This window comes from Theropithecus gelada, chromosome 5, assembly GCF_003255815.1.
Source record: "Theropithecus gelada isolate Dixy chromosome 5, Tgel_1.0, whole genome shotgun sequence".
NCBI lineage: Eukaryota > Metazoa > Chordata > Mammalia > Primates > Cercopithecidae > Theropithecus > Theropithecus gelada.
Genome location: NC_037672.1, coordinates 110,781,317 through 110,800,985, shown reverse-complemented (window position 1 = coordinate 110,800,985; position 19,669 = coordinate 110,781,317). Strand labels below are relative to the sequence as shown.

Sequence of the window (19,669 nt, the reverse complement as noted above, 5' to 3'; positions counted from 1 at the left end):
CTTGAGATTCTCATTGCCAGCATAGAAGTCTGAAGTCAACCTGGGACGCTCCAGCTTGGTAGTGGGAAGGGCATTCGCCATTACAGAGGCTTGAGTAGGTGGATTTCCCCTCACAGTGTAAACAAAGCCACCGGAAGTTCAAAATGGGCAGTGCCCACCACTACTCTACAAAGCTGCTGTAGCCAGACTGCCTCTCTAGATTCCTCCTCTCTGCGCAGGGCATCTCTGAAAGAAAGGTAGCAGCTCCAGTTAGGGGCTTATCGATAAAACTCCCATCTCCCTGGGACAGAGCACCTGGGGGAAGGAGCAGCTGTGGGCACAGCTTCAGCAGACTCAAATGTTCCTGCCTGCTGGCTCTGAAGAGAGCAGAGGATCTCCCAGCACAGCACTCAAGCTCAGTTAAGAGACAGACTGCCTCCTCAAGTCGGTTCCTGACCTCTGTACCCCCTGACTGGGAGACACCTCCCACCAGAGGTCAACAGACACCTCATACAGGACAGCTCCGGCTGGCATCTGGCAGGTGCCCCTCTGGGACAAAGCTTCCAGAGGAAGGAACAGGCATCTATCTTTGCTGTTCTTCAGCCTCTGCTGGTGATACCCAGGCAAACAGGGTCTAGAGTGGACATCCAGCAAACTCCAGCAGACCTGCAGCAGAGGGACCTGACTGTTAGAATGAAAACCAACAAACAGAAAGGAATCACATCAACATCAACAAAAAGGACGTCCACACAAGAACCCCATCCAAAGGTCACCAACATCAAAGACCAAAGGTAGATGAATCCATGAAGATGAGGAAAAATGAGTGCAAAAGGGCTGAAAATTCCAAAAACCAGAATGCCTCCTGCAAAGGATCACGCCCCTCACCAGTAAGGGAACAAAACTGGAGAATGAATTTGATGAATTGACAGAAGTAGGCTTCAGAAGATGGGTAATAACAAACTCCTCTGAGCTAAAGGAGCATGTTCTAACCCAACGCAAAGAAGCTAAGAACCTTGAAAAAAGCTTAGATGAATTGCTAACTAGAATAACCATTTTAGAGAAGAACATAAATGACCTGATGGAGCTGAAAAACACAGCAGAAGAACTTCATGAAGCATACACAAGTATCAACAGCTGAACCGATCAAGAGGAAGAAAGGATATCAGAGATCAAAGATCAACTTAATGAAATAAAGCATGAAGACAAGATTAGAGAAAAAAGAATGAAAAGGAACAAACAAAGCCTCCAAGAAATATGGGACTATGTGAAAAGACCAAACCTACATTTGATTGGTGTACCTGAAAGTGATGAGGAGAACGGAACCAAGTTAGAAAACACTCTTCAGGATATTATCCAGAACTTCTCCAACCTAGCAAGACAGGGCAACATTCAAATTCAGGACATACAGAGAACACCACAAAGATACTCCTCGAGAAGAGCAACCCCAAGACACATAATTCTCAGATTTACCAAGGTTGAAATGAAGGAAAAAATGTTAAGGGCAGCCAGAGAGAAAGGTCAGGTTACCCACAAAGGGAAGCCCATCAGACTAATAGCAGATCTCTCTGCAGAAACCCTACAAGCCAGAAGAGAGTGGGAACCAATATTCAAAATCCTTAAAGAAAAGAATTTTCAACCCAGAATTTCATATCCAGCCAAACTGAGCTTCGTAAACAAACGAGAAATAAAATCCTTTACAGACAAGCAAAGGCTGAGAGATTTTGTCACCACCAAGGCTGCCTTACAAGAGCTCCTGAAGGAAGCACTAAACATGGAAAGGAAAAACTGGTACCAGACACTGCAAAAACATACCAAACTGTAAAGACCATCAACACCATGAAGAAACTGCATCAACTAACAGGCAAAATAACCAGCTGGCATTATAATGACAGGATCAAATTCACACATAACAATATTAACTTTAAATGTAAATGGGCTAAATGCCCCAATTAAAAGACACAGACTGGCAAATTTGATAGTCAAGACCCCTCACTATGCTGTATTCAGGAGACCCATCTCATGTGCAAAGACACACATAGGCTCAAAATAAAGGGATGGAGGAAGATTTACAAGCCAATGGAAAGAAAAAAAAAAGCAGGAGTTGCAATCCTAGTCTCTGAAAAAACACACTTTAAACCAACAAATATCAAAAAAGACAAAGAAGGGCATTATGTAATGGTAAATGGATCAATGCAACAAGAAGAGCTAAGTATCCTAATATATATGCACGCAATACAGGAGCACCCAGATTCATAAAGCAAGTTCTTAGAGACCTACAAAGAGACTTAGACGTCCACACAATAATAGTGGGAGATTTTAACATTCCGCTGTCAATATTAGACAAATCAATGGGACAGAAAATTAACAAGGATATTCAGGACTCAGCTCTGGATCAAGCCAACCTAACTCTCCATTCTACATCAACAGAACTCTCCATCCCACATCAACAGAATATACATGCTTCTCAGTACCATATCGCACTTATTCTAAAATTGACCACATAAATGGAAGTAAAGCACTCCTCAGCAATTGCAAAAGAATGGAAATCATAACAAACAGTCTCCCCAACCACAGTACAATCAAATTAGAACTCAGGAGTAAGAAACTCACTCAAAACCACACAACTACATGGAAACTGAACAACCTGCTCCTGAATGACTATTGGGTAAATAACGAAATGAAGGCAGAAATAAATAAGTTCTTTGAAACCAGTAAGAACAAAGACACAATGTACCAGAATCTCTGGGACACAGCCAAAGCAGTGTTTAGAGAAAAATCTATAGCACTAAATGCCCACAGGAGAAAGCGGGAAATATCTAAAATTGACAACCTAACATCACAATTAAAAGAATTAGAGAAGCAAGAGCAAACAAATTCAAAAGCTAGCAGAAGACAAGAAATAACTAAGATCAGAACATAATTGAAGGAGATAGAGACAGGAAAAACCCTTCAAAAAATCAATGAATCCAGGAGCTGGTTTTTCTGAAAAGATTAACAAAATAGATAGACCACTAGCCAGACTAATAAGGAAAAAAAGAAAGAAGAAGAAAATAGACACAATCAAATATGATAGAGGGAATATCACCACTGATTCCACAGAAATACAAACTACCATCAGAGAATACTATAAACACCTCTACACAAATAGAAGCAATGGATAAATTTCTGGACACATACACCCTCCCAAGACTAAACCAGGAGGAAGTCGAGTCCCTGAATAGACCAATAACAAGTTCTGAAATTGAGACAGTAATTAACAGCCTACCAACCAAAAAAAGCCCAGGACCAGATGGATTCACAGCTGAATTCTACCAGAGGTACAAAGAGGAGCTGGTACCATTCCTTCTGAAATTATTCCAAATGATAGAAAAAGAGAGACTCCTCTCTAACTCATTTTATGAGGCCAGCATCATCCTGATACCAAAACCTGGCAGAGACACAACAAAAAAAGAAAATTTCAGGCCAATATCCCTGATGAACATAAATGCGAAAATCCTCAATAAAAGACTGACAAACAAAATCCAGCAGCACTTCAAAAAGTTTATCCACCATGATCAAGTCAGCTTCATGCCTGGGATGCAAGGCTGGTTCAATGTACACAAATCAATAAACGTAAGCCATCACATAAACAGAATCAATGACAAAAATGACATGATAATTTCAATAGACGCAGAAAAAGGCTTTGATGAAATTCAACACCCCTTTATGCTAAAAACTCTTGATAAACTAGGTATTGATGGAATGTATCTCAAAATAATAGGAGCCATTTATGACAAACCCACAGCCAATATCATACTGAATGGGCCAAAGCTGGAAGCACTCCCTTTGAAAAGCAGCACAAGACAAGAATGCCTTCTCTCACCACTCCTATGCAACATAGTATTGGAAGTTCTGGCCACGGCAATCAGGCAAGAGAAAGAAATAAAGGGTATTCAAATAAGAAGAGAGGAGGTCAAATTGTCTCTGCTTGCAGATGACATGATTATATATTTAGAAAACCCCATCATCACAGCCCAAAGTCTCCTTAAGCTGATAAGCAACTTCAGCAAAGTCTCAGGATACAAAATCAATGTGCAAAAATCACAAGCATTCCTGTACGCCAATAATAGACAAACAGAGAGCCGAATCATGAGTGAACTCCCATTCACAATTGCTACAAAGAGAATAAAATACCTAGGAATACAACTTACAAGGGATGTGAAGGACCTCTTCAAGGAGAACTGCAAACCACTGCTCAACGAAATAAGAGAACACACAAACAAATAGAAAACATTCCATGCTCATGGATAAGAAGAACTAATACCATGGAAATGGCCATACTGCCCAAAGAAATTTATAGATTTAATGCTATCCCCATCAAGCTACCATTGACTTTCTTCACAGAATTGGAAAAAAACTACTTTAAACTTCATATGGAACCAAAAAGAGCCCAAATGGCCAAGGCAATCCTAAGCAAAAAGAACAAAGCTGGAGGCATCACGCTACCTGACTTCAAACTCTACTACAAGGCTACAGTAACCAAAACAGCATGGTATTGGTACCAAAACAGATATATAGACCAATGGAACAGAACAGAGGCCTCAAAATAATACCACGCATCTACAACCATCTGATCTTTGACAAACCTCACAAAAACAAGCAATGGGGAAAGGATTCCCTATTTAATAAATGGTGTTGGAAAAACTGGCTAGCCATATGCAGAAAACTAAAAGTGGACCCCTCTCTTACACCTTACACAAAAATTAACTCAAGATGGATTAAAGACTTAAATGTAAGACCTAAAACCATAAAAACCCTAGAAGCAAACCTAAGCAATTACCATTCAGGACATAGGCATGGGCAAAGACTTCATGACTAAAACACCAAAAGCCAGGGCAACAAAAACCAAAATTGATAAATGGGATCTAATTAAACTAAAGAGCTTCTGTACAGCAAAAGAAACTATCATCAGAGTGAACAGGCAACCTACAGAAAGGGAGAAAATTTTTGCAATCACTCCATCTGACAAAGGGCTAATATCCAGAATCTACAAGAAACTTAAACAAATTTACAAGAAAAAACAAACAATCCCATTGAAAAGTGGGCAAAGGATATGAACAGACACTTCTCAAAAGAAGACATTTATGTGGCCAACAAACTTGAAAAAAAGCTCATCATCACTGGCCACTAGAGAAATGCAAATAAAACTACAATGAAATACCATCTCACACCAGTTAGAATGGTGATCATTTAAAACATGAAACAACAGATGCTGGAGAGGACGTGGAGAAATAGGAACGCTTTTTTTTTCTTTCTTTTTCTTTTTTGAGATGGAGCTTCACTCTTGTTGCCCAGGCTGGAGTTCAATGGCACGATCTTGGCTCACTGCAACCTCCACCTCCTGGGTTTAAGCGATTCTCCTGCCTCAGCCTCCCGAGTAGCTGGGATTACAGGCATATGCCACCATGCCCAGCTAATTTTGTATTTTTAGTAGAGTCAGGGTTTCTCCATGTTGGTCAGGCTGGTCTCAAACTCCCAACCTCAGGTGATCTGCCCACCTCAGCTTCCCAAGTGCTGGGATTACAGGCATGAGCCACCACACCTGGCAGAAATAGAAAAGCTTTTACACTGTTTGTGGGAGTGTAAATTAGTTCAACCATTGTGGAAGACAATGTGGCAATTACTCAAGGATCTAAAAACAGAAATACCATTTGACCCAGCAATCCCATTACTGGTATATATGTAAAGGATTATAAGTCATTCTACTATAAAGACACATGTACACATATGTTTATTGCAGCACCATTCACAATAGCAAAGACTTGGAACCAACTCAAATGCCCATCAATGATGGGCAAAGAAAATGTGGCACATATACATCATGGAATACTATGCAGCCATAAAAAAAGAATGAGTTCATGTCCTTTGCAGGGACATGGATGAAGCTGGAAACCATCATTCTCAGCAAACTAATACAAGAATAGAAAACCAAACACTGCATGTTCTCACTCATAAGTGGCAGCTGAACAATGAGAACACATGGCCACAAGGAGGGAAACATCACACACCAGAGCCTATCAGCGGGTAGGGGGCTAGGGGAGGAATAGTATTAGAAGAAATACCTAATGTAGATGACGGGTTGATGGGGGCAGCAAACCACCATGGCACATGTATACCCATGGAACAAACCTGATTCTGCACATGTATCCCAGAACTTAAAGTATAATAATAATTTTTTAAAAAGACCTGGAAGTGAAGTGACTTGCCTGAAATCACTTACAATTTATATGACCATAGCCAGATGCTTTCATTCTAATATAACACTGTATTATAGTGGTACGACTCAAACTGAAATGAGTTCTAACTTGGGTGTATCAAATATTGAAGAAGGAGGGAAATTGTTTAATGTAAGAATCTCAGTGATGCCAATGCAAAAGTTAAAAAACAACATGGAAAAAGAAATACAAGATACAGTATATTGACAGTGTATTCAATGTAAAGGAAGGTGAGAAAATAAATTGGGGAGTAAGATTTTTAAAAAGAAAAAGAAGGAAAAAGCAACTTGTGAGGGAATTAGAAGCTATTAGAAACAGGGCAAGTCTGATCAAGCAATCTTCAATGCCCAAATTCTATTTTGGAGTAGTGGAAATACAGAATGTATAAATTTGTAAAATCAGAGTAGGAAGAAAAGTAAACATCATAAAAAGGAGGGAAGTCAAACAGATGAAGGGAAAACATTAAAACTTTGAGAATAACTTGCTTTTATGTAACTAGTGAGGGGTAACTGTGGAAATGTGATTGGTTTAGGTGGTAATAAATAAATTTTAATATGTATAATATCTAAATACTATAGGTTACATTTTAAAATTCATGAAAATAAAGAGATATGAGAAAGTGCTTTCCGAGGTTAAAAAAAGTATTAAAATATTAGTCAATGCCGTATTTCTTAGATGAAAGTTGTACATTTTTTTCAAATGTTAGTGTTTCTGAAATCCGGGTGCATTTTTCATTGCGTGTAATTGCTTATATAATGTTTCTCTTTTTTCCTGGAAAACTGCTATTGAATTGATCCTTTCACTTACAGTCCCTGGTATTTCCAAATCAAGGAACTGAAGGGCAACACCCTCTCTTAAGGTTGAAACTCATGCGCTGAGATAGAAGAGAACCTCAGGGCACCAGCACCTACCCTGGCTCTGGCATCAACAAGGGCACCATTTCTCAGGAGGCATCGGACCACTTCCACCTGCCCGGCTCGGGCTGCCATGTGTAGTGCCGTCTCCCCACGCTGCCAGGGAACAAAGATCGTTAAATCATAAATTAATCCACTGCTCTGGATGGTAAATAATAAAGTTGTCCCTTTTGTAAAATTCAGCAATATATCCAAGGATTTAAGAAACCTATGAAAAGGCATAGTCTGGAAAACATAGATTTGTATCTTCTCCTTTTTTTTTTTTTTTTTTTTTTTTTGAGACAAAGTTTCACTCTTGTTGCTCAGGTTGGAGCGCAATGGCACCACCTCAGCTCACCACAACCTCCATCTCCCGGGTTCAAGCGATTCTCTTGCCTCAACCTCCTGAGTATCTGAGACTACAGGCGTGCACCACCACGCCCAGATAATTTTTGTATTTTTCTTCCCCATCTTTATAAGGAAAAACAAATGTTTATTTTATTTTTTTAAGTCCGTGACAAACTAGTAAATGTACCCGAACATCCGGGATACTCTGAGTTGTTTAACTTCACAATCAGCCAAGCATCCCTTTAAATTGATTTTGGTGATGAAATTATCTTTTACCCTAAAAACCTAAAATCTGTCACTGTCTCACTTAACTATGTGATCACAGCTTGAATCTATTTCAGTGAGAAACTCTACATGCTGAAGGTCAACACGTTGCAAAACATTAACACCACTTGTACCATAAATAAATCATTTCTTTTCAAGATTCAAAATTTACTTCTGAAATAAACTATTATTTTGTATCTGATTTTTCTTTGTGTTATGAGACTAGACAAAAACGGATCAGACAAGAAATCTGATTTGCCCAGGAGGTCCCCTATTTAAGATTAATGAGCATATTTAATTATAGACAGTTATTTGAGAGAGCCACTGAAAGATGAATAAAGTGACTGTCAGCAGTGTCATCTGTTGAGGTAGGCCGTGCATCACGCCTCCAGTATCTTTGTTCTATACCAAAATATGACACACTTGTCAGGAAAGGGTGGCTTTAGGTGTGGCATGAAGAACGAGGGTGTAAGAGAATTTTCTCTTCAAGAAGCCGGTTAGTACTCTACTGTCTCTAAGAGAGAGGGCTTTAAAAATCAGCATATTTTAAAACTATGTAGTTCTAAAGAAGGCATGGTTTCATTCACTCAAGTAATTTTAAGATATTGAAATAAAAATTATTACAGATTGATTTACCACAACTGTTCTATAAAATAAGAACAGTTTTCTAGACTGCTCTTTACTTTACTCGGCTGATTTCAACCAAGTAAAGTAAACCATTCCAAATAAACTAAATTGATTTTAAATTTGGTTGTGCTAATTGACAAACTCCAGTGAATTATTCTGATTCCTTGTACAACAAACCCTTAAATCTAGAAACTTTAAGGTGAACTTTAATTTGGCACATAGTTCACAGTTAATTTTTTCTCAGTATTTTAGAGACCATTTCTTTTGAAGTTATGAGAAATTCATGTCAAATGATTTGCTTGTGAAAGCACTAAATTTGATATCTACTCTAATTTTCTCTTCTTTGTTGATGACTCATTTATCCTCTAATGGGCTTATTTTCTGATGACAGATTTAGACTTTTGTAAAGTAAATGTATCTGGAGCATTTTGTTTTATAAAATGAATGCTAATATTTATCTTCGGATTTTAGATGTATGGCAAGATTTTTCCTCCCTGGACAACCATGATTTCTAACTTGTTTTCTCTATCATTTAAAACCTGTCTCTAAATAGATGAGGCTAAGATCTTCTAACTACAGTTGTCCCTCTGTATTGTTGAGGGATTGGTTCCAGGCCCCCTGCTTCCCCCACCAATACCAAAATACGTGGATGCTCAAGTCCTTTATATAAAATGGTGTAGTATTTGCATGTAACCTATGCACATAATCCTGTATAATTCAGCTCTGCATTAGTTATAATACCTAACAAAATGTAAATGCTATATAGTTGTTATACAGTACTTTTTAAAAATTTGTTATTTTTTATTGTATTTTTTATTTTTATTTTTTCAAATATTTTCAATCCAAGATTGATTAAATCTATGGATTTAGAACCCACAGATACAGAAGCTGCTGATAGAGAGGGCTGATGGTATTCAAACAAAACAAAACAAGACTAGGTACAGGGGCTCAAGCCTGTAATCCCAGCACTTTGGGAGGTCAAGGCAGGAGTACTGCTTGAAGCCAAACATTCAAGACCAGTGTGGGAGACACAGCAAGATCTCTTCTCTAAATAAATAAATAAATAAATTAGTCAGGCATGGTTGTGCATGGCTGTAGACCTAGCTACTCAGAAGGCTGAGGCAGGAGGATAGCCTGTGCCTCGGAGGTTGAGGCTGCAGTGAGCCATGATCTTGCCCACTGTACTCCAGCTTGGGTGACAGAGCAAGGTTGTGTCTCAGAAAAACAAAAACAATACTCCTCAAATCTTTATGTTATTTCTAGGTCTGATAAAAGGCTAGCAATTTTACTAATTTTGGTAGAAATGAAGATAATAATAAATTTCCTTATAAGAAGTTAAAAGTCAAAGAGGTCCCAGGAATTCCTACTTAATGACAAACTTTCATATTTATTATTTATTTATTTATTTAGAGACAAAGTCTCACTCTGTCCCCCAGGCTGGAGTGCAGTGGTGCAATGTCAGCTCACTGCAACCTCTGCCTCCTTGGTTCAAGTGATTCTCCTGCCTCAGCCTCCCAAGTAGCTGGGATTACAGGCATCCACCACCACGCTTGGCCTTCGTGTTAACTTTTTAAGCCAAGCTTTATCAATAAGAGGCTTTCAAAATCTGAAATGTTTCCAATACTGGCCAATATTTCTGAAACTTTATTTTATACTGAAGTTATTTTTTATGGGTTTTACACATTTGAAGTTGATGAGTTAAATATAGAATCTAATTTAAAGCACTAAAGCTTAAATTCAAACAAAGGTTATGTATAAACACACACATGGTCTCTCCACTTTATAATAACAGTCTTGTTTAATTCTTATCTAATACCTCTGGCATAATGGACTTCTACTGTAAGTTGCCCTTAGTAGTCTTTTGATTTAATATTACCATTGTTTATATATAAAAATAAATAAGAAAATGAAGGTCAGGATATATTGTTTTAATAAATAACTTCCATTTCTTGATTGTTAGGCACCCTATTTTATTTAATAGCCCTGTCTTTCTTATCTCAAGCTAATGAAATTTAAGGATTGGGGAAAATTTTTAAGCACAATATAATGTGTGAACTTTACCATTAGTCCACTGATTTCTTATGGGAAGAAAGATAAAACTTCATAAGACCTTGCATTCTTTCTTGATAGTTGTTAAAATGCTTAAGTTTTCTATTCCTATGGTTATTGATGAATACTTTGGATTACGGATATGTTGTAATTGGCAGTTCGGCATTCTAGGTTTCAAAGTGTATTAATAAACCTTCTGGAAAAGGAGATTTTCAGTTAAAAAAATGTCTATACGTGATTGAGTTATTGGTACACCTCACACTTCGAGTGAATTCTCAGACAAAAACAAGACTAGCAAGAGAATGAGTATGCTCATGTCCAAAGCAGGTACTAAATTTCATGCCACTCTTCTCAGTTGTTAAAACTGACTCTGCTGACAGGGCTACATTGACTTCCACTTCGGGCGCATCAAGTTGAAAAGCATTGAAGCACAACAAACAGCACTGCATTCAAAAATGCAACATGATTTCAGGCAACACACAAAGGCTCCAAGGGTGGGGTATTTTAGGGTCAGGAAGTGACCAATTCTGACACAGCAAGCAGGCAGTCAGTGTTCACACGGTTTCTTCATCAACTTGCAAAGAATTTTGGATCCAGTAGCTATATCCTCATATTCTGAGAAAACACAACTTCACAGGCATCTCACTGTTAGAGAAAGTTAAATTCCTCTAAATGTAGGATTGCCAGATTTAGCAATTAAAAATATAGGACAGCCAGTTAAATTTTAATTCCAGACAAACAACAAATAATTATTTTACTATGTCTCAACTATTGCATGGGTCATATACAAAATTTATTTTTCATCTGAAATTTAAATTTAACTGAGAGTCCTATAATTTACTGGGCAGCCCTATCAATAGGTATCTGCTTCCTGAAGGATGTATCTTACAAAACATAACTAGAAAACACGGAAATTATATTGGCATGTGCCCCTCAAGAATTTGTTTTGAGGGAGCTGAATGGAAAGATAATATAATGGACAAATGAACAGATAAAATGAAGAACTTTAAATAACCAACAGTTGGAAACTAAAGTTTAATGTAACAATTGTCAAATTTGAGAGTCTTCAACAACCTGAAAAACATGTCAAAATTGCTTATTTCAATTAATATTTTATTTTTATTTGAAAATATACATGTACCCTATATAACTTTTTTTAATAGAAGGGAGTATATTATAACTCCATAACCATCTGAAGATTTGGAATTGCTCAGTGAAGAAGCAAAGTAAGAGTGGCCACAAATTCCACAACCATTCTATATGGATTACTCTTTGAAGATTTTGTAAAAATCTCCCCTAAAAGAGGTTAATTTAGGGGGTTGCAATCAAGCAATCCACAGAATATTCTTGTACATGTTATCATTATAATGTGATAACATATTGTAACATAATGTCACTATTGCTCCTCTAATCCAATAGGCATTGGAATGCAAATAAGAAAAGGTGGAGAAGGCCGGGCGCGGTGGCTCACGCCTGTAATCCCAGCACTTTGGGAGGCCGAGGTGGGCGGATCACGAGGTCAGGAGATCGAGACCATCCTGGCTAACATGGTGAAACCCCGTCTCTACTAAAAATGCAAAAAATTAGCCGGGCGAAGCGGCGGGCGCCTGTAGTCCCAGCTACTCGGGAGGCTGAGGCAGGAGAATGGCGTGAACCCGGGAGGCGGAGCTTGCAGTGAGCCGAGATCGCGCCACTGCACTCCAGCCTGGGCGACTAAGCGAGACTCTGTCTCAAAAAAAAAAAAAAGAAAAGGTGGAGAAAACAAGGAAAAGGCGGGCAAGAACACAGAGGGTTTTTTTGTTTGTTTGTTTGTTTTCTTTTGTTGTTTGTTTTTTGTTTTCATGTTACTGGCCTGTATGTAAGTCTGTTCAGGTCTCAATTTAAAAAAGAAAAAAAAAGGTAGTCATCTCAAAAAAAAAGGGGGGGGGGATGATGATTACTTTTAAAGTTCCAAGAAGTGACTAGAAATTAAACTTACGTTGGCACATTGTGAAATTACTCTTATGTCTAATGGAGTAAATAAAGATTAGCATATAATATTATGACCTTAGGACCAATAAGCTATAATTAAGAAAACTTATAAATATAGGCTTTAAATTCTTCAATGATTTTATGCTCCAATTACTGAATAATATGAAGAGAGAGTATTAAATAATTTTTAAAATCAATTAAATTAACTCTCACAGTGGATTTCCTACCCATCAGAAACTTCACTGTGAAAACGGTGTGTGAAACACAGAAAAAAAGAAATATGAGAGGGAATACAAATAAAAAATCAAATTGGACGTTCTCTTTCACAACTTAAATGGAAACAGATGCCAAAAATTAGCAACAAGTGCCAATCAATTGCTTTTGAAAACATAGCTCATTTTAATAATAAGCACTAATATTTATTTTGAGAGAGTTATTTCTGGTGCACACGTGAATCTCAATACTCTACTAGCCCTTCTTGAACTTCAAATACCTGCCTGCACCTTGTGCAAAGAAGTTCTCTCGCTCAGGAGAAAATTTGCATTCAATGATTTGTCATGATACAATGACCAAAGTTTAAAGGGGAAAAATCCAAGAAAATGAGAGATACACAAAGAAATTAGAAGGGGAAATTCTAATTTAGATTACACAGAAAAATTCTGAGACATCCAGTACTTGTTGACTGAATGAAAGTGGTCTGGAGACCAACATTCATTCCAGGATACATGGTATAACTTTCAGCTAAGAGAAGCCTCCACTCTAGCAAATCAGATCAAATCAAAAGTAAAAATCAATGTAATGTTACAAAATGGGAAATCCATGTAACTGAAGAAGGAAGAGTTTGATACCAAGTAAAAGTCTCTGATATTGATCTATCTCTGGTTAATCTTTTGTTAAGATTAATTATGGTACTGATTTGATGTTTTTGTGAAAATTGCCTGGAATACAATTCCCTCAAGCAACTAGGTTGAGCCCTGAAAATTCGATTCCAACCAATTATCCATTCACTTTCAGAGGAGCTTTTAAAATGTATTTTGTTTTAATAAATGCATTTAAGAGGCATGTTCAATCCACCTACACCCAGAATCTTAAGCTGTCTCACTTCATAGCTTCCATTTTACCTCCTACCCTATCCAGGTTCTTTTCAGTGAAGTTCTGGCGATTATTTCAATAATATGTTATTACAAGGGCCCTTCTCAAAGCCTGGTGGCTTACTTTGATGACATACACACAAACACACGTACACACACCCACAGTCTCTGTTCCTCTCGCTCTTCCTCCCTGGGGTTATTCTGACCCAAGCCATACTCACAATGTTAGTGACATCTGGAGAGGCTCCGTTCTGCAGCAGAAGGAGGACAATGTTCAAGTGGCCCATGAAGGCAGCCACATGTATTGGTGTGAGGCCAGACTGCGAAACAAAGCAACAGCAGTTTTACTCCTCTGCACCGGTGGGGCTTTGGGGCTTCTTCAGATAAATAAAACTTGAGTGAAGAGGACAGAAGATGAGAAAAAGGAAAGGGAGGAAGGAGTAAGAGAAGGAATGCTTTGTGACTAGCTAAAACATTTTTCTACCTCTGTGATAGCTTGGATTGAAGCCCCATATTTCACCAGCAGTTCCATGACTTTGATGCGGTTTTTCTTGCAGGCAATGTGCAGTGGAGTAAAACCATTCTGTGCAAAAGACAATCAAGTTAGTTGAAAACATGCAGAAACAATTCTCACACAACTCCATGCTGGCACATTGCAGGCAATAATGTTACGTCATCACATAATGTTACCATTTCTTCATTCCCTGTAGGTGTTGGAATTTGGAAAGAAAAATGGTGATGTGTTCCTGTAGGCACTGAACTTCACTTATGTGTGGTGGGCCTGTACATAATTCTGTTTGTGTGTTTATAGAGAAAACAAAAGTGAAGATAAATACATGGTCCTTCCCTTTAAAGAAAGACAAATAGACAAGCAATTATATTTTAGAAGTTCTAAGATGTTTTAAGGTATATTGATTGTCCTGGTTTGTAAATGACTTGAAGATGAATTGAAGATAAGCATATATTCTTCTGAAGGGTCATTTCTCAGAGCATAAGAATTATTCATCTACTTAAAAAATCTAAGAATATGCTGCCTTTCTAAGAAATATTTCAACTTTGCTACCACTTTCTTTATAAAGGGTGTATTTCAAGTCAGCAGAAATCATTATGTTGATCAGTTTTACATATAGAAGCTATATTTTTACATCATTTTTACAACATATATGCCTATCAGATAACTTTTATTGCATAAAGAAATGACTGTTAAGTTCCTGGATATTTTCAAGAAATGTATGGAGAATTTCTGGGATAAATGCAATGAGGTAGCTCTAGGAGTAAAGAAACGTGGGGAAGAAGCCTGTCAGGTACTTGCTAACTTGGCGAACTAGGCTAATGCCCAGGAATTGGGGCACATCAAGTAAAACGTGTTAAATGGCCCCATGCTTACTCATCGTGTATTATATTTTTTTTATTTCAACAATGTTCCTTTGTTACTTCTATTCTGCCAGCTAACATTTTTGCATGTCCCAACATGGACCAATCATCAGTCAACGTTTTTACACACTAGCAGTTTTCAGGAAAGCATATGGTCTTACTTAAGCTGATGACTTCTTATTTTTCACAATAGAGTGACAAACATAATTAATCGGTTAAGTCATTTCCCCTGTTTATGAGCTATACAACATGCCAGATGTAAATAGCCACATGCACATGCAGCACTTAAAATATTTGCAATTAACAGGCTGTGATATTTTATAAGCTTATTGACCACTATCCAATTAAAAAATTAATGTTTTTGACTCCCTAGAGAAAATGAATGTTTTCACATAATTACATATAATCTGGAAAATATATTCAATTCCCATGGAATTATCCATAAATTGATTCCAATGGAGAAATTCTCATAAAAATCATATTTAATATTTGATGATTCTAATGAAGGTCTCTCAGCTTAAATACCAATTGAAGACCAATTTTCACAGACACAAACCATGTAAACACATAGAAAAAAGGATTTACTTTTAGTTTGAGAATTAGGAAAAAAGAGGCATAAATTAGTACATGTCTAATACTTCCAATGATTCTTGTTAGAAAATAAGTGAAGCAAGAAAGATTTATTCAATATTAAAACTGGGGAGACATAAAATTGCTCTAGGGACAGCCTCTTGCAGTTTTCTCTCCAGCAATTCCTGAAATGGTGTATATAAAATGCTCCCTGAAGCAATAACACACCAGGCATAATGTTTCTATTAGCCTATGGTTGAGTAATCAAGTCAACAAGGAAAATTTTCAAGTGAACTCTTCATAGGCTTACATTTTATACCCTCTTACATAGTCAAATATATTCACCATTAATTTTTTTCCAAAAAGAGATTAATATATTCAACTTTTCACCCTCGTGTCCTAACTTTATCTAGAGGTATCTAGAATTTATTTTGTAATTTTCTATTTTTCAACTTCTATTTTCCATTTAAAACTGCTTATCACTACAAAGGTTTCATATCTATCTGTTTGCAACTCACTAGTTTCAGAAATGTTACACTGGTGTTCTCTTAAATACATCTTTGCTCACCAGCATTTGCTAGCAAACTATAAAGGTATGAAGTAGACAGGCCGATTGTGAAGGGTGACAGATTTACCAGCATTAACTACATATCTGTAACCATGCATTGCTGGTGTATGCATGTTGGTCAATGAATGTGGGTTTGTTTGTCTCAATCTGTATTCAGTTAATGTGGACTGGGCCAAGTTTACCAGGGCTCTGGCATTCGGATTGGCTCTCTTGTCCAAAAGGAGTTTGGTTACGCGGTAGTGGCCACAGTGCGCAGCAACGTGGAGGGCTGTCAGGTAGTCTAGGGTGACATCATCAACAGGAGCCTTGTGCTGTAACAGGTGCTTCACACATTCCACGTGGTCTCCCTGGGCAGCCATGTGTAGTGGAGACAGCCCATTCTGCACATTAAGAGAAAACAAAATAATGTCAATTTTTTTTTTCATTATTTTCAGGTTCCAAAATATAGCAAAGTTGATTCTTGATTTCTAACACAGTTAGTGGCAGGGGAAAAAATAATTTCCATTTGACATCAGAATATACAGCAGACTATATCTGGTAGAGATGGGCACTAAGAGAACATTTAATTTCATACTTATACTACCATAGACAAAAATGCAAATTAGTATGTCTGTCATGAATGGTATGTGTGGCAATTTAGTGGCAATTTAGCCTGATTTTACAGTTATTAGGGCAATATTAAATACAGAAAAATAAATAAGAGCTAATGCTTAACTTGATATCCAACTCCATGCATAGCAGTCTGCATTCATTTAATCTCTCTGCCTGCATTTCTTATAAATACAGAGGGAAGTGGGTGAATGAGAAGCAAGTTCATTTACAAGACGTCAGGGAGGTATGGAAACTTTGATCATCTTTTAGATCCATGTTGCTCTGAAATTTTACGATCACTTTTTCCTATAGTATCAGGAGACTTGAATTGGACTTGGAGAAAACAGGCCGGTAAGAGCTAGAAGAGTGTGAGACAAATGTGGGCCATGTGCCAATGACCTCACAACTTTTACATTTGAGGGTAATCTAAATTTGTCTTCATTAATATGGACCAAAACAGCTTTAGTCTTAATTCTAGAATAACGTCAACAGCAGGAACACAAGAAAGCAGCGTAAAGCACTGTTTATCAGACTCAGTAAGACTCTCATTTCTTTAAAGCTAAATAAATAAACTTTCAGGAAACAGTATGTAAACTTAGGAAAAAACTAAATTTTAAAAAACAATTTGCCTATTAAAGAGATGGGACTATTGTCTTTTCTTAATAACCAATGCAAATATGACCACTAGAAAAAGGATTGTTGGCCAGGTATCCAGTTTGGCAGTAATTACATTCAACAAAGCAGAAACTGTGTCTGGATAAGTTACCAGAAAAGGCCCCCTGCCCAATATTCTCAACAAGGAAGGTGATTTCAACAGTGAGGGACCAAAAAAAAAAATTAATTCTTAATTGTGGTAAAGTATATGTGACTTACAAATTATTCATATATTTTGAAATAATCTTCATTCATAATTATGCTTTCATATTTAGAAATTCATTAAATAAGTTTAGAAAAAGAGTAACAGGTTGATGAGAAGCCATTTATGCATTGAGGGGAAGATAATTGTCAAGGGCAAAGTGTAGAAGAAATTCAAGCCTTGATGAAGTTTGGACTAGATTGTTGCATGTTGTTTTGAAAAATTGCCATTCATTGATGCTGTTTTACCTATTTGAAAGTTATTTATATGGAAAACAAAATATTTATAATCTAATCTTTTGTTCATTTTACACATATTTACTTAGCACCTACTCAAGCCCTGTTCAAGTACTGTGGATACAGCAGGGAACACAACAGACAGGAAACCCCCGTCTTCAACAAGGTTACATTCTAGTGTGGAAGCCAGACATACAATTTCAAAATAATAAGAATTAAAGTATATAGTATGTTGGATGGCCATCAATGGAAAGGAGAAAACAAAAACACAGAATGGCCTAGGGAGTTTGTGTACATGAGTGCAATTTTGTTAGGATGTCCAGAAATGGCCTCACTGAGAAGGTGAGTTTTGATATGAAGGAAGTAAGAGAGCTAGTTTTGTTGACTTGGGGGAAAAACACTTGAGACTGAGAAAAGGCAACTGCAAACATATTGCGTTGGGATTATAACTGGCATGATTGATATCAATAATCACTAAGGAGAAGAATGTGGTTTAAGGCGAGTGAATGAGGAGGATGGATAAGGGGAGGAATTCAAAGAGGTAAGTGACTTTTACTCAGAGAGACATGGGGTGCTGTTGGAAGGTTTAGGGCAACAGGATTACTCTTGCTGCTGTGCTGAGAATAGACTACATGGACAAAACACAAAAGAAGGGAAGTCAATTAGGGACCTCTTACAGTCCTCCAGGTAGGGTTGATGGTGACTTGGAACAGAGTGTTGGTAATGAGATTGCTGGCAAGCTGCTGACTTAGTGACACATTTTGAAGGAAGAGGTGACAGTGTTTGGTGACAGAATGTGGAAAATAAGAAAAAGAAGAGTCCAACATGGCATGAGGTATTTGGCCTGAGACCTGAGAAACTGAAAAAATGAGACGGCCATTTGTTGAGATAAGAAAGCTAACAGGAAGATTAGGTTGAGGGGTGGGTAATTTTGAGCTTACTAAATTTGAGATGCCCAGGAGACATCCAAGTGGCAATGGTGAGCTGACATCTACATATGGAATTCTGAAGATACACACTCGTGGCACCAGCATACAGGTACTATTTAAAGATAGAACTGCATGAGATTTCATAGTAAGTGAGTGCCAATAGAGAAAAGATACAAAGACTGAGCTCTGGAGGTTCTAACGTTCAGAGACCTGAGAGATGAGGAGGAACTAGTAAAGGAGACTGAGAAGTGGCAGCTAGGAAAACAGAAGGAAAGTCAGAAGAATGTAATGTCCCAGAAGGCAAATAAAGAAAGTGTTTTGAGAAGACAGAACCAAGCAATCACACCAGATGATAGTAACAGGAGAGAACGTAGACTACATGAGTTCCAAGTCATGTCACTGGATAGATATGGAGGTGAGAGTGTTTGGAAATTATCTTCCAATTGCTTCAATTCTCTCAGTGTTGTGGGAAATGAAGACAAGGAAAGAAGTCCAAGAATTCTGAAGAAAATATAGAATGGTCAGATAGCAGGGATTGACAGTGAATAGACTTAAAAAACAGAGCGTGATTGTCAGGCAGCATTACCAGCGCACTTGAGGTTAGCAATCATGAATGTAAAGTGAGCACAGTTAGTGTGGCTGGGCGTTTCCTGTAGCCACATTTGGTTGCATGAATATGAGTTGAATTTAATTGAGTGAAATGTAGGTAGTATGAATATGTAAGAGCGTAGCATAAATGACTATGAAATTTGTGCCTGGCAGAGGTAAGGGCATGATGTGAATGAGGAAGAGTGAAACTATGACTGAAAGTCCCAGCAGAATAAAAGAATTTCGGAATTGAGGTTCTGAAGAGAGTGAGCTAAAACACAGGAGGGGCTGGCAAGAGGGAAGTTAGACACAGAAATTGTAGAAGGTTTACAGTTACCAAACTGAGAGGCCAACTTAAAGAATTATCCCAGCACTTTGGGAGGCCGAGGCGGGTGGATCACGAGGTCAGGAGATCGAGACCATCCTGGCTAACATGGTGAAACCCCGTCTTTACTAAAAATACAAAAAAAAAAAAAACTAG

The 19,669-nt window shown here is 37.6% G+C and overlaps 1 protein-coding gene across 40 annotated transcripts in view; it reads right to left on the bottom strand.

Annotated features, from left to right (window-relative positions):
* ANK2 (ankyrin 2) overlaps positions 1 to 19,669 on the bottom strand; it is a 706,278-nt gene that overhangs the window by 114,904 nt on the left and 571,705 nt on the right. For 37 of the 40 annotated variants that reach the window (XM_025384687.1, XM_025384674.1, XM_025384685.1 and 34 more), the window contains 4 exons: positions 16,171 to 16,368; positions 13,961 to 14,059; positions 13,698 to 13,796; positions 7,145 to 7,243 (listed from right to left, as the gene is read on the bottom strand). In XM_025384687.1, the coding sequence (XP_025240472.1) occupies positions 7,145 to 7,243; positions 13,698 to 13,796; positions 13,961 to 14,059; positions 16,171 to 16,368 (495 nt within the window). The remainder of the gene's footprint in view (positions 1 to 7,144; positions 7,244 to 13,697; positions 13,797 to 13,960; positions 14,060 to 16,170; positions 16,369 to 19,669) is intronic. The other 3 variants (XM_025384698.1, XM_025384706.1, XM_025384702.1) reach the window with 1 other exon arrangement.